Raw genomic sequence first — 16,212 nt, forward strand, 5'->3', positions numbered from 1 at the left:
CAGACAAGAATAGATAAAAAATGTGCTCACCAAATAGTGGCAGGAGAAAATGCACACAAAAGATATGGAAATGCACAAGCTTTCAGAGCCAGTGGCTCTTCCACCTTTCAGAACCTGAGAACTTAAAGGTGGAAGATATGGCAATAAGCAAGAAAGTGATTACTGGAAGTCAGCAAAAGAGGAAAGCTAAGTACATTATACATGGTTGGTAGGTGAAGGGACAGGAAAAAAAGACAGGTCAGAAAATAAAAGATATAGAAAAATTAAGGGAAGCAAAGAAAAGGCATAGTTTATAAAAATAAATGCGAAACCCACAAAAATTAATGTAAATTTAGGCCATGTAGGTGGTGGTCTGATGAGGAAGTTGTGAAGGTTAGGGGATTGACGTAAAGCTATTCTGTGTGTGAAGGGCAAACTGTTGGACAGAATATGCATCATCTAAGGGCACAATTTTAGCAAGACATAGCCTTGTTGAAGTAGCTGATAATATGTTCAAGAAAAGGATAATACTGTGTGACACGAGACGTACTCCTAAGTTGTTTTTGGAGGGCCCACAAGAACCAGGATTGCATGACTTAGTTAAAGCTGAGGGGAGAATGGTGGTGTACTGCTGTAAGGAGTCTGGACCTGAACAAATTGGTGTGCTTCGAATGCCAAGGCTATAGGGAAAGGAATGTTTGACATGAACAAGATGGGCAACTATCAAAATGTAAGTACTCTGCAGAATTCCAGGCACTAAGCTCCCCAAAAACTGATGACTCATCATTATTCTCCTGGCAAATAAGCGATCTACCACCATTGTGTCACTTGACCAAAAGGTGTACATATACGAAGGTAAATAGCAGTATAGTGACACACTACATACAGCATCTGCCATCAAGATTCCATCCATATGGTACAAACTGGCTTACAGTCCATACAAACATGCTGCTCACAAGGACAAACAGTTCCATTCATAGAACTTCTTTGTCTCAGCCAACACCCACCTGTTACCAAACCCATAACATTGTTCCTGATCACCTTAACCAACTTAATATTTACGAACTACTACTGTAACTTTTAAGTGGCAGAAAAACAAACAGATCAGGGGTACAGTCGTGGGCTCCTTCCTATGCCAATCCTTTTCATGGGCTGCTTGGAGGGCCTACCCTGGGATCCATAAGCCTTCAGATCCTGGTGTTATTTAAATACATTGGAGACATCTGTGCCATGTGGACTCACGGTGAGGCCAACACCTTGAGACTTTTGGAATCTCTAAATACATTCTCTCAATTAAATTTCATATAGTCCTATTCCATATCTTGTGCCACTTTCCTTGATATTGACTTCATCGTCATCAAGCATAAGCTACACACTTCTGTTAACATGAAACCTACTACCAAACAACTGTACTTAGATTTCGACAGTTGCCTTCCTTTCTGTGTCAAACATTGTAGTTTTGTTTTAGTACTCTAATTTACTTAGTGTGAAATAGGTGAAAGGTGTTATTCTTCCCTTGCATTATTTTTCTTGCCCTCTTACATCTTCCAGAAAATGTTGGGCAGTGAATACACAAAAAAGATTTTAAGGAAATTAAATATACTGAAGTGAGCAAAAATTGATGAACCATAAATTCTGCTATGAGATGTCATAAGGAACAAAGTTGTTGTTGCTGTTGGTGGTGGCTATAAAAATACAAATACCTGTGCTGTGAAGAATGAAACATTTTAATAACATTTTGAGCACAATGCATGCAGATGAGGGCAAAAGACAGTCAGTAATAAAAGGAGCTAATAATAGAGTGAGTCGGATATTTTCAAATAATTATTCGCTATGTTTTTCCTTACTTTCCAGCCAAAGAAGAAACCATCCCCAGAATCATGGGTGAAATTAGAAGAATCTCCAGAATATAAAAATGGTAATAGGTTAAGAGCGTATCAGCTTGAAGGATTAAACTGGTTGCTTTTTTCGTGGTACAATGGGTATGTAACAATTCGTTTATAAAATATATGCTAATATTAGAAAAGTTATTCAGTAAATACTATTGTCATTTCCAGCCGCAACTGTATACTGGCAGATGAGATGGGTCTCGGAAAAACTATACAGTCGTTAGCATTTATTCATGCAGTTCACGAATATGGAATTAGAGGCCCCTTCCTGGTCATTGCACCTCTTTCTACCATACCAAACTGGCAACGTGAGTTTGAAGCATGGACTGACATGAATGTAATAGTATATCATGGCTCGTAAGTATTGTTGCAGGGTATATGTTTTTTAGATGATAGTCATAATTTTATTTTAAAAACTACACCTGCAGGCCAAACTAGCTAAAATAAGCAAACTGTTAAACTGATAGTGATTTCCTTAGCAAGGGGAAGTGCTTGTGATTGACCAGGAACTAATGCTATTCTAACTCAAATAACTTAAAATCAAACACAGAATTCTCCAGTGGCTACTACAGTCTTACTGTTTCACTTTATTGTTAATTACTTAAGATCAGCAGCACAACAAAATAAAGGAAAATAATTTTCATTACAATCCTAATCATATTTGTAAAAGGAAAAGATATTTGACTTTGACTGAAATGGCTTGCAGCTATGTTCTTCCTCTAAGGCTATTTGTTTTCTCTATCAGATGTCTATGTTTCATCCAAATTCAATGTGATATGTCTTCCCCTTCATCACTGCAATTATAAATCCAACAACTCTAATTTATTTCTTGGCAAGAAGTGTGTGTCTTGCTTGCCATTTAGTTCTGTGGAAATAAGTACTGCAGAGCTTTCTGAAAAACCAGCTGTGTCTGTTGCTCAATTAGTGTTACTGATGCATAATTATGGATCACTGCATGCTTAGATGAGGCATCCTTTCTGCAAACATCCATCATCATTGATTGACGTAAACATTTCATGTGATTGTAAGGACTGATTGCATTAACATTGCATTTTGACCTCCAGGACACTGCTCTATTGTATAACAATAGACTTGGCTCCACTGAAGAAGGTTCAGTGCTGATATAAATTAGCACAAAACACACTTGACAACAGTGCTAAAACCAGATATCAATGTGATTATTATGCTTTGACTCAAGATATTAATCGAACATCGTAGATACACAGTGTTCGTTATTGAAGGTTCTGTTTTATAAAGAAAGAGTAAAGTAAGCAGAAAAAGGTGTTTCCAGAATGAGATTTTCACTCTGCAGCAGAGTGTGCGCTGATATGAAACTTCCTGGCAGAATAAAACTGTATGCCCGACCGAGACTCGAACTCGGGACCTTTGCCTTTCACGGGCAAGTGCTCTACCATCTGAGCTGCCGAAGCACGACTCACGCCCGGTACTCACAGATTTACTTCTGCCAGTATCTCGTCTCCTACCTTCCAAACTTTACAGAAGCTCTCCTGCGAACCTTGCAGAACTAGCACTCCTGAAAGAAAGGATATGGCGGAGACATGGCTTAGCCACAGCCTGGGGGCTAAGCCATGTCTCCGCCATATCCTTTCTTTCAGGAGTGCTAGTTCGGCAAGGTTCGTAGGAGAGCTTCTGTAAAGTTTGGAAGGTAGGAGACGAGATACTGGCAGAAGTAAATCTGTGAGTACCGGGCGTGAGTCGTGCTTCGGTAGCTCAGATGGTAGAGCACTTGCTCGCGAAAGGCAAAGGTCCCGAGTTAGAGCCTCGGTCGGGCACACAGTTTTAATCCGCCAGGAAGTTTCTTTTCAGAAAAAGGTGTGATTTGCAAACTTCTCCTGAGCTGAAAAAGATTTGTTTCTGGAATGTGTTGGGCCACTATTTCATCTCTCTGTAATTACATGCAGTATGTAAACTGGAGCAAAAACTTTTTGATACTTTAATGCATAAAACTGGTTGTAGTAAGTTCATCAAACCTATTGTAAGGGAAAATTTGTGAAAGCTAGTTGCAGCTTTGAAGCCACAATTTATAACTTTTCCAATCTTTAGAATCATAAGTAGATTTTCATCCTGGAATTACATGTTTGCTGCGAAAAATGTAGTTTATGATATTATTTGTCACATTTTCGTTCGTTTTTCATTCACATCATTAATAAATGAGTAGAAGTCTGTAACTTCAAATGAAAATATTGTTCTCTTCATTGATAACAAATAAATGACAGATCATTTACATTGGGTTGGTAAGAATGACAGTGTCTGTTAACTGCAACAGCGATAGTTCATGTATTTTGAACTTAAAAACATGTAATTATAAGCAAATGAGCAAAAAAAACAGAGTTGTTATAGCAACTGCGGTGTCACACACACATCCTCAAAACAAAGGAATAAAATATGTTTTCAATGTGAAATATAAAATTTATGAAAAAAGATTACAGTGCCATGATAGCGAACCCATAATAAAGTAGGTACATAAATTAAAGAACTGGAGCTAAAAGAAATGAAAAGAAAATCAGGGTTTCAAAGTGACACTTCATAAAATAATTCAAATTTTGTAAATATTTTTATGTATATACATTGTAAGTGAATGTTGTCCTCATTTTATTATGATGCCTATTAACTTCATTTTCTGTTAGTACTGTAATTTCTTTGTAGACTCTTCTCCTAACTAATTGTCTTACTCGTTTCAGACTCCTCATCTGAGGCACTAACTGCTTTATTGTATTGTGCAAATTAAATGCTGCAACGATAACTGCTGCATAGTTCAGTTTTACCCTGAATCCTAGACCTGAAACAACTCAGAGTGTTACTCACATTGCCAGAAGTGAGAGAAGTGGCAAGAGGTAGTGGATGGGGATTAATAAAATTATCCGAGCTGACATGGGATTGAACCCGAGATCCTCTAGTGTGTATTCCAGGACACAACCATGAAACATTGCCTGATAACTACAAACATTCATGTGCATACTACTAGTCTTGTTCAACAACATGTGTGTAGTAGGCACAGCAGTTTAAGCACTTGTTCTGTAATTTTTGCGTGAATTGTACAGTTAACTGCTATACAAGCCTAGAGAACATTTTTGTAAGAGATGTCCATTATTATTGGCAGCTGTAGATCTCCAGACAAGCCTAGAGAACATTTTTGTAAGAGATATTCAATTATTATTGGCTGCTGTAGATCTCCACACACTTTACATTTTCACTGCAGATATTTTGGATTTCCCTGTTTTACACTGTTGCTAAGTGTCTGTACCCTAAAGTAATCACATTAATTATGAGTTGTTTCCAAGCAGTTATTATCTACACTCATTACTTAAAGTCTATAATTTCTGAAGCTGACAATACAGATTGAAATATTTCTTAGGTGTGTGTGCCTCTCTCTCTCTCTCTCTCTCTCTCTCTCTCTCTCTCTCTGTGTGTGTGTGTGTGTGTGTGTGTGTGTGTGTGTGTGTGTGTGTGTGTGTGTGTGTTCACATGTTTACTAATCATTATTTGTGAATAAAAACTTTATTGTGTACTAATTTTTAACTCATATGTGTACAAAACAAAAACATTGTTTTGTAATGCCACTAGGTGGTGAACTAACAATTGCAGTTGAACTTGACACTATCCACAAAGTTTGCCAGTCAGAGGTGATCCTACTTCACAATGATATAAACTGGGATTAATATGTATACAATGCGAATTTTTGAATTAAGTTTAATCTGAAGTCATTTTCACTGATAATCCGAGATCAACTGCTTTATACGGTTGGCCTTTAAGATACACAAGATTAAAATTCAAGTTGTATTCGACTTTCTCTTTAAGGAAACAAAAATAATGTTTGTCGTTTTTATGAATGATATCCGTTAAGTATTTAACAATGTGTATGTGGTGCCTGCTATTGAATATATTGAGCTTCATAGCTCTACTTGTAATAGAGATTGAAAATGGTGTAATATAATGGACTCCCTACTTACTTCTTGATGGAGCACCTATTTTGCTCATTCCTTTTTTGTTACATCATTACAGTATTGTGGATATGAGCTTTAGGGGGGAAAAATTAGGAAACATGGATAGTACATACCAAGTTCTCCCTCCATCATCTAAGGTCTCCCTAGAGTCACTATTGGAAGTTCTCCTGGGGTGTATGCTTCCTAGATTTGATATACAAGGTGTGATCAAAAAGTAATGGGAATTTTTGTTTTTCTTAAAGTATTCTTTATTTATTCTCCAACAACATTGCCTCCTTCAAAGTAATCCACCTCAAATATAATACACTTGTGCCAGCAAATTTCCCATCTGAAAGAACTTTTGGAACTCACTTTTTGTTATGGTGTTCAGCTCCTTCAGAAATTATGTTTCTGTCTCATCAATTGCAGCAAAATGATGTCCTTTAATGGTTCTCTTCAGCCCTGCAAATGGAAAGAAGTTGCAGAGGGCCATGTCTGATGAATGTAATGGCTAAGACAACATAAACATTCTTTTGGCAAAAAAGAATTGAGGTGTGAGTGGGAGAATGATCGTAAATAAATTTTCATGAGTCGTTTCGCCACAGTTTTGGTCACTTCCTTTCAGTTGCTTCAAGCAACTGACACACAACTTTCAGTTAGTATTCGTTATTGACCTTAAGGTAGGATCTCATGATGCACTATCACATTGTAATTGAGGAAAACAGTGAGAAGAACCTTCACATGTGATCGAACTCGTCGAACCTTTTTTGGTTTTTGCTCTTCAGGCAATTTCCATTGGGATGACTGGGCCTTGGTTTCGACATCATACATGTATACCCATGTTCTGTCACCTGTTATAACCTTCTTTAGAAGTTCTGGATTGTTGTCAGCTCCATTCAGCAATTCCTGAGGGCTGTCTACGCCATGTTGTTTTTGGTCTAAATTAATTTAAAAAAAAAAAATTGCAACATACTTTGCTGCCTCACGTTTTAGGCCCAAAAATTGGAAAAAATTGCTTGGCGTGAGCCAGAGGATATACCTAAATCATCAGCAACCTCTCTGATGGTGTTTCGGCAGTTTTCCAGAACCACATTGTCATCAGTAATTGATATGCTAGGCCATCCAAGGCAGTCAGTCTTAAACGTCTTCTCGGCCCTCTTTGAAAGGTTTATGCCATGTGTAAACACTTGTCTTATTCACATCAGTTGACCGAAAGCCAAAGTTAAGGATAAAAAGAACAATTGTGAATAAATATTTTAACATACAGACAAACCAAAAGAATTAAAAATATTTCAGATGTAGAGTGACCTTTATTCCATTTTTCAATAAATATTTAATGCAGGTTCTTTGATCAATCTTTTTTGAAACTAAAAATTCACCAAGCACTTGGAAACATGTATAACATTTATATTGTCAGTAGCAAACTAAATATTCAAAACAGCGGAAAATACAAACATATATCAGAACCTCTGCAGCAACAAAATAAACAAACATTATAAATCATATATAAAAACAAAGATGAGGTGACTTACCGAACAAAAGCGCTGGCAGGTCGATAGACACACAAACAAACACAAACATACACACAAAATTCAAGCTTTCGCAACAAACTGTTGCCTCATCAGGAAAGAGGGAAGGAGAGGGGAAGACGAAAGGAAGTGGGTTTTAAGGGAGAGGGTAAGGAGTCATTCCAATCCCGGGAGCGGAAAGACTTACCTTAGGGGGAAAAAAGGACAGGTATACACTCGCACACACGCACATATCCATCCACACATACAGACACAAGCAGACATATTTAAAGACAAAGAGTTTGGGCAGAGATGTCAGTCGAGATAGAAGTGTAGAGGCAAAGAAGTTGTTGAAAGACAGGTGAGGTATGAGTGGCGGCAACTTGAAATTAGCGGAGATTGAGGCCTGGCGGATGACGAGAAGAGAGGATATACTGAAGGGCAAGTTCCCATCTCCGGAGTTCGGATAGGTTGGTGTTGGTGGGAAGTATCCAGATAACCCGGACGGTGTAACACTGTGCCAAGATGTGCTGGCTGTGCACCAAGGCATGTTTAGCCACAGGGTGATCCTCATTACCAACAAACACTGTCTGCCTGTGTCCATTCATGCGAATGGACAGTTTGTTGCTGGTCATTCCCACATAGAATGCATCACAGTGTAGGCAGGTCAGTTGGTAAATCACGTGGGTGCTTTCACACGTGGCTCTGCCTCTGATCGTGTACACCTTCCGGGTTACAGGACTGGAGTAGGTGGTGGTGGGAGGGTGCATGGGACAGGTTTTGCATCGGGGGCGGTTACAAGGATAGGAGCCAGAGGGTAGGGAAGGTGGTTTGGGGATTTCGTAGGGATGAACTAACAGGTTACGAAGGTTAGGTGGACGGCGGAAAGACACTCTTGGCGGAGTGGGGAGGATTTCATGAAGGATGGATCTCATTTCAGGGCAGGATTTGAGGAAGTCGTATCCCTGCTGGAGAGCCACATTCAGAGTCTGGTCCAGTCCTGGAAAGTATCCTGTCACAAGTGGGGCACTTTTGTGGTTCTTCTGTGGGGGATTCTGGGTTTGAGGGGACGAGGAAGTGGCTCTGGTTATTTGCTTTTGTACCAGGTCGGGAGGGTAGTTGCGGGATGTGAAAGCTGTTTTCAGGTTGTTGGTGTAATGATTCAGGGATTCCGGACTGGAGCAGATTCGTTTGCCACGAAGACCTAGGCTGTAGGGAAGGGACCGTTTGATGTGGAATGGGTGGCAGCTGTCATAATGGAGGTACTGTTGCTTGTTGGTGGGTTTGATGTGGACGGACGTGTGAAGTTGGCCATTGGACAGGTGGAGGTCAACGTCAAGGAAAGTAGCATGGGATTTGGAGTAGGACCAGGTGAAACTGATGGAACCAAAGGAGTTAAGGTTTGAGAGGAAATTCTGGAGTTCTTCTTCACTGTGAGTCCAGATCATGAAGATGTCATCAATAAATCTGTACCAAACTTTGGGTTGGCAGACTTGGGTAACCAAGAAGGCTTCCTCTAAGCGACCCATGAATAGGTTGGCGTACGAGGGGGCCATCCTGGTGCCCATGGCTGTTCCCTTTAATTGTTGGTATGTCTGGCCCTCAAAAGTGAAGAAGTTGTGGGTCAGGATGAAGCTGGCTAAGGTGATGAGGAAAGAGGTTTTAGGTAGGGTGGCAGGTGATCGGCGTGAAAGGAAATGCTCCATCGCAGCGAGGCCCTGGACGTGCGGAATATTTGTGTATAAGGACGTGGCATCAATGGTTACAAGGATGGTTTCCGGGGGTAACAGATTGGGTAAGGATTCCAGGCGTTCAAGGAAGTGGTTGGTGTCCTTGATGAAGGATGGGAGACTGCATGTAATGGGTTGAAGGTGTTGATCTACGTAGGCAGAGATACGCTCTGTGGGGGCTTGGTAACCAGCTACAATGGGGCGGCCGGGATGATTGGGTTTGTGGATTTTAGGAAGAAGGTAGAAGGTAGGGGTGCGGGGTGTCGGTGGGGTCAGGAGGTTGATGGAGTCAGGTGAAAGGTTTTGCAGGGGGCCTAAGTTTCTGAGGATTCCTTGAAGCTCCGCCTGGACATCGGGAATGGGGTTACCTTGGCAAACTTTGTATGTGGTGTTGTCTGAAAGCTGACGCAGTCCCTCAGCCACATACTCCCGACGATCAAGTACCACGGTCGTGGAACCCTTGTCCGCCGGAAGAATGACGATGGATCGGTCAGCCTTCAGATCACGGATAGCCTGGGCTTCAGCAGTGGTGATGTTGGGTGTAGGATTAAGGTTTTTTAAGAAGGATTGAGATGCAAGGCTGGAAGTAAGAAATTCCTGGAAGGTTTGGAGAGGGTGATTTTGAGGAAGAGGAGGTGGGTCCCGCTGTGACGGAGGACGGAACTGTTCCAGGCAGGGTTCAATTTGGATGGTGTCTTGAGGAGTCGGATCATTAGGAGTAGGATCATTTTTCTTCGTGGCAAAGTGATACTTCCAGCAGAGAGTACGAGTGTAGGACAGTAAATCTTTGACGAGGGCCGTTTGGTTGAATCTGGGAGTGGGGCTGAAGGTGAGGCCTTTGGATAGGACAGAGGTTTCGGATTGAGAGAGAGGTTTGGAGGAAAGGTTAACTACTGAATTGGGGTGTTGTGGTTCCAGATTGTGTTGATCGGAATTTTGAGGTTTTGGAGGGAGTGGAGCTGGAAGTGGGAGATTGAGTAGATGGGAGAGACTGGGTTTGTGTGCAATGAGAGGAGGTTGAGGTTTGCTGGAAAGGTTGTGAAGGGTGAGTGAGTTGCCTTTCCGGAGGTGGGAAACCAGGAGATTGGATAGTTTTTTGAGGTGGAGGGTGGCATGCTGTTCTAATTTACGGTTGGCCTGTAGGAGGATGCTCTGAACAGCCGGTGTGGATGTGGGAGAGGAAAGATTAAGGACTTTTATTAAGGATAGGAGTTGACGGGTGTGTTCATTGGCTGAGTTGATGTGTAGGTGAAGGATTAGGTGGGTGAGGGCAATGGATTGTTCAGATTGGAACTGGTATAGGGACTGATGGAAGGAAGGGTTGCAGCCAGAGATGGGAACTTTGAGTGTGAGGCCTTTGGGGGTAATGCCAAATGTCAGACAAGCCTGAGAAAATAAAATATGCGAGCGTAATCTGGCTAGGGCGAAGGCATGTTTGCGGAGGGAATGTAAATAAAACTTAATGGGGTCATTGTGGGGGTGTTGTGAGGGTGACATGGTAACCTGTTAGTTCATCCCTACGAAATCCCCAAACCACCTTCCCTACCCTCTGGCTCCTATCCTTGTAACCGCCCCCGATGCAAAACCTGTCCCATGCACCCTCCCACCACCACCTACTCCAGTCCTGTAACCCGGAAGGTGTACACGATCAGAGGCAGAGCCACGTGTGAAAGCACCCACGTGATTTACCAACTGACCTGCCTACACTGTGATGCGTTCTATGTGGGAATGACCAGCAACAAACTGTCCATTCGCATGAATGGACACAGGCAGACAGTGTTTGTTGGTAATGAGGATCACCCTGTGGCTAAACATGCCTTGGTGCACAGCCAGCACATCTTGGCACAGTGTTACACCGTCCGGGTTATCTGGATACTTCCCACCAACACCAACCTATCCGAACTCCGGAGATGGGAACTTGCCCTTCAGTATATCCTCTCTTCTCGTCATCCGCCAGGCCTCAATCTCCGCTAATTTCAAGTTGCCGCCACTCATACCTCACCTGTCTTTCAACAACTTCTTTGCCTCTACACTTCTATCTCGACTGACATGTCTGCCCAAACTCTTTGTCTTTAAATATGTCTGCTTGTGTCTGTATGTGTGGATGGATATGTGCGTGTGTGCGAGTGTATACCTGTCCTTTTTTCCCCCTAAGGTAAGTCTTTCCGCTCCCGGGATTGGAATGACTCCTTACCCTCTCCCTTAAAACCCACTTCCTTTCGTCTTCCCCTCTCCTTCCCTCTTTCCTGATGAGGCAACAGTTTGTTGCGAAAGCTTGAATTTTGTGTGTATGTTTGTGTTTGTTTGTGTGTCTATCGACCTGCCAGCGCTTTTGTTCGGTAAGTCACCTCATCTTTGTTTTTATATATAATTTTTCCCACGTGGAATGTTTCCTTCCATTATATTGATAAACATTATAAATCCTATGAAAATAAATAATTCCCATTACTTTTTGGCCCACATATTGCCTCAGTGGTCTGCAATAGTTGGTAAGCAAAACAAACAGCCACATGACAGCCAGCTCATGTTTGTAAGTAATAAAACATATGGCTTTGACATTTTGCTTACTTAATTTATTTTTACAGTATTTGCGGTCAACAAATCTAGTACTTCAGACAATGTATGGAAAGCCAAACTTTCGACCATAAAAGTTGGTGGTTGTTACGCTCGCACTAGCCCAGTCAAATGAAGACCAAAACAAGTCAAATAGGGGGAAAAGCTTGTGTGTAGTTGCAAATTTTTGTATATTGGTTGGATGGAGTACCATGAATAACATACTAAAAAACCTGACCTGTAGAGAGGGTGGGGGGGGGGGGGGGGTTGATTAAAGGTGACTGTTTTTCTTGGATAACTCTAAAGATACGGCTTCTTTCAAAAATGTTCCCCATAAACATTAAATTTCCTATGATAAAGGTCCTGCCTGTGATGTAGGGGATGGAAAAATCACAGAATACTAAAAATAATGTTTTGAGTGATATAAAGGGAGATACTGATTTTTTGTTGATTTGATTTTTAACAGGGAAGCTAAAACAGTTAGGTCTAACCTGCCACTGCCTGCACCGAAATTAAGTTTATTGTGCAGTATTGCTCCCTGTATATCCAGTAAGGCCAACCAGTGCCCTTAAATAGTGCAAGGAGTCCCTCTACCAGTTCTTTTGTTAGACACGATTTCTTCAGATTCCAATATCCCAAAGATTCTGTATCTATTATTCTTCGATGCCATTCAATGGAAGAGTAGGTGTGATGCAGTTTCTTCACCCTCATTACAGAGCCTACAGTTGCGGTCCTCTTCAGATATACGCATTGTGTGTGGGTGTTTTTTGAAATTCCCAATGCCGGTCATCAGTCCAGTCATGAGTTTGATCTCTTTCCTGTTCAATCCCTGGATTACAGAGCTTTTAAAACGTGGCTTGGGCATCATTACTGTACCATGTTTTTGTTTATAGACCTTGGTCCAATATCCTACATGCTGTTTCCTAAGCCAGTTCCGTAGTTATAATGTGATCATAGACTTGGTGATTGTCAGGACAGGTTCTGGTTCAATAAATGGAGTTGTTGCCCCCATCCTAGCCGAGTGGCCAGGGACCCATTCTAGGTTTACCCTATTGCTTCCCCCTAGCTCCACCAAAGCCTTGTGGCATTAGTCAACAATCTTAGGTCATGTTGCAGGAGCTGCCAATGATTTCGGGGCTTTCTGGCTGTCTGAATAGATGTAGATGCTACAGTCCTTGTAGTGGCTACACACATTCTCCTCCATACACTCCCCTGTTTGTAGTAATTTCAGCTTGGAATACAGATGCCAGTTTTCCTAGAGAGATGATGCCCTCCATCTTGGCTGAACCCCCTACACACCTGCCCCAATGCCTTGGTCTATTTTTGACCCATCGGTGAACCAAACGATGCCCCCCCCCGTACGATGTCGAGCTGTTTTTTTCCACTGCTCCCTGCTTTCAATTATTATATTGTAAGCTTGTCGAAGCAGTGGGGAGTTACTATATAGTCGGCAGGCATTTCCCCAGACATTCGTATATTTACCTCACTCGCTATGTTTGTGTGGTTTGGGATATCAGAATGAGACCCAGATTTTGCCAGTTTTAAGTCTGCGTGTCCCAGCTGCTGCCTCCATCTTAACCCACAGGTGTAGTGGAGACATGTCCAGCTTGGCTTCCATTCCAGTGCTTGGTGTACTGCTAATTCCACCTGTTACGGCTAAGCAGGCCAATCTCTGCACCTTAGCAAGCTCGTTAGCTGTAACCCGCTGTTCTACCTTCTTCCACCACACTAAGACACTGTAGGAAATCCTAGGTCTAACAGTGTGGTGTGTATCCAGTGCATACCCCTGGGGCTTAGGCCCCAGCTTTTGCCACAAGACCTTCTAGTACTCACTAGAGTACTTTCTGCCTTGGAGCAGATGTTCTTAATGTGAGGGTTCCACGTTAGCTTCTTGTCTAAGGTTACCCCTAGGTATTTCACTATCTCCTTCATAGGAAGAGTTCCACCGAAGAGCTTTAGATTCCAGCTTGAGTGTTGAATATCTCTCTTTGTAACTGGCACTCCTACAGTCTTCTTAGGATTAACCCTCAGATCCTGTTCAATGCTCCAATTTTGCACAATGTCCAATCCTCCTTGTTTCATATTTCTAACTGTGTCGGTAAACTTGCCAAGTATTATTATGACAAGGTCATCTGCATATCCTTGGCAGAAGCTTGTCTGGAATTTAATTCCTCAACGAGTTCGTTCAGCACTAGATTCCACAATAGAGGGGCCAAAACTCCTTGTGGGCTGCCTCTAGTGGTGTTAATTACCACCTCTTCATTCACCATGGTAGCCTCTACCTTCCTTCCACTAAGCATGCCCCTGGTCCAACTGCATATAGTGGTCCCCAGGTCATCAGCCTCTGCTGCCCTTACCATGGAATCGAAGGTCATGTTACTGAAGGCCCCCTCAATATCCAGGAAGATGGAGAGGGCTATTTCTTGGAAGTGGAGTGCTTTCTCCACCTTCCCAACGAGTTGGTGAAGAGCTGTCTCACATGATTTACCTGGTTGCGTGTTGGTTTGAATGTAGAGCTGCCTCTCCGCAACATATACATTAACCAATTTTTCCAATGTTTTGAGAATGGAGAAGGACAAACTGATTGTTCTCATATACTTGGCCTTGGTAAGATCAATTCTCCATAGCTTTGGAATGAAGACAACCTTCACTGTCCTCCAAGCATTTCCTACTGCTAGGCTTACCCTGAATAGCCTGCATAGGACTCTTATGAGCTTCTCTCCTGCCTGTTGGAGGAGAGCTGGAAAAATTCCATCTGGGCCAGGTGACTTTAACAGTTGGAATGTTCCCACCGTCCAATGGATTTTATTAAAGTTCACACACTCCTTGGCCGATTCCCAGTCCTCTCTTCGAGTCTCTCTCCAGGATCACATTCTGGTCTGTGTTGTCCGGCAGAGCGTATTGAGGAAAGTGAGTTTTGGGGAGCAGTTCCAGCGTCTCATGTGCCGTCTTTGTATATTCCCCATCCTCCTTCCCCCCTGCGGGTCCGGGGTAAGAATAGGCCCGAGGTATTCCTGCCTGTCGTAAGAGGCGACTAAAAGGAGTTTCAACCGTTTCGGCCTTCCATGTGATGGTCCCCCTTGGGGTTTGACCTCCATTTTTCAAAATTCTACAGAAGTATGAGCCTTTTGGGGAAGGACACCTTACATGGTGTACCACTGGTCCTCAGTGCACTAAGACCATGGCACTCAGCATTGTACCAGCGTTGTAACCATACCCACTATTCCTCAAATTGGGCCTAAACGCCTGATGGGATGTACAAGTTACGCCCATAGTGCATCCCCATCTGCACTTACGATCATGATGGACTTTCCATAGCACCAGAAATCCAGCACGGTAGCCAGCCCCGTTGTGGTGGGGTCGTCATGTACCCTCTAGGTTGTAGCCCCCTGACAACACAGGGATCGTACTGCCGATACCTGAGCTGCACCCTCCCCACGTCGGCCAAGGAGTAGATGCCCGTCTCCTTGGGGCATCAGGACTCCCGGCAATGGTCATCCTGCCAGGTGGCCCTTGCTGAGGCTGGGTGACGCCCATGGGGAGAGCCCCTGGTCGGAGTGGGTGGTATCGGGGCGGACGTTTCGCAGATGAAACGTCAACACGTATCAGGTCGCTCTGCGGCCGAGTCTTTCAAAAGGAAAGGTACTATCTCTAGTTATGGTTCACCTGTCCTTTCCCCCTTGGCCACTCCCTGGGAGGAGGGACAGGCCCGCCGGCTTGGGGCGAAGTACTTCCCCTGCTATTTGGTCTGTTCTCGAACCGATGGGGGGACGTTCGCCACCTCCAAGCCCATGTTCTTTGTTCAGCACATTGAGGACATCTTCGGGGAAATCGAGGCTCTCAGCAAGATGCGTTCGGGGTCCATACTTATAAAGACCACCTCCACCACACAGTTGGCGGCGCTCCAGGCGTGCGACCGCCTTGGGGACGTCCCAGTGTCCATTGTCCCGCATCTGGCACTAAATAGGACGCAGGGGGTTATTTTTCATCGGGACCTCCTGCTGCAATCTGATGAGGAGCTCAGGGCCAACCTGGAGCGCCGAGGCGTGCATTTCGTCCGGCGAGTCCAGCGCGTCCCCAAAGACCGTCGCAGCGACACCGGGGCCTTTATCCTCGCCTTCGAGGGGGACGTTCTCCCGGAGAAGGTAAAGGTGATGTGCTACCGGTGCGACGTGCAACCTTACGTCCCGCCTCCTATGCGCTGTTTTCAGTGTTTGCGCTTTGGGCACATGTCGTCACGGTGTGAGGCTGAGCCCCTTTGTGGCGACTGTGGATGTCCTCTTCGTGAGGAACATACATGCACGCCACCACCTCGGTGCGTTAATTATCCTGGCATCCACTCGCCTAGATCCTCAGACTGCCCCGCATATCAGGAGGAGAAGAAGATACAAGAACTCAAAACTTTGGATCGTCTCTTATTCTGAGGCCAGGAAGAAGTATGACCGCCTCCATCCCGTGCCGTTGACCACTTCGTTTGCCTCAGTTGTGTCCACTCCTTCCGCGGTATCCTCACCCCTATCCTGTCCCCCCTCCGCCTCCTTCCCCCATCCGGGGTCTCTGCCTCCGCCTCCCAAATCCCTCCCTTCCAAATCCTCCTCCCCCGTGGCCC

At 43.6% G+C, this 16,212-nt stretch overlaps 1 protein-coding gene across 1 annotated transcript in view; it reads left to right on the forward strand.

Moving 5' to 3' along the window:
• LOC124774928 (chromodomain-helicase-DNA-binding protein 7) overlaps nucleotides 1-16,212 on the forward strand; it is a 326,638-nt gene that overhangs the window by 107,746 nt on the left and 202,680 nt on the right. The window contains exons 12-13 of the mRNA XM_047249608.1: nucleotides 1,834-1,961; nucleotides 2,037-2,225. Of these exons, the coding sequence (XP_047105564.1) occupies nucleotides 1,834-1,961; nucleotides 2,037-2,225 (317 nt within the window). The remainder of the gene's footprint in view (nucleotides 1-1,833; nucleotides 1,962-2,036; nucleotides 2,226-16,212) is intronic.

The sequence above is a fragment of the Schistocerca piceifrons genome, chromosome 2, assembly GCF_021461385.2.
Source record: "Schistocerca piceifrons isolate TAMUIC-IGC-003096 chromosome 2, iqSchPice1.1, whole genome shotgun sequence".
NCBI classification, from domain to species: Eukaryota; Metazoa; Arthropoda; class Insecta; order Orthoptera; family Acrididae; genus Schistocerca; species Schistocerca piceifrons.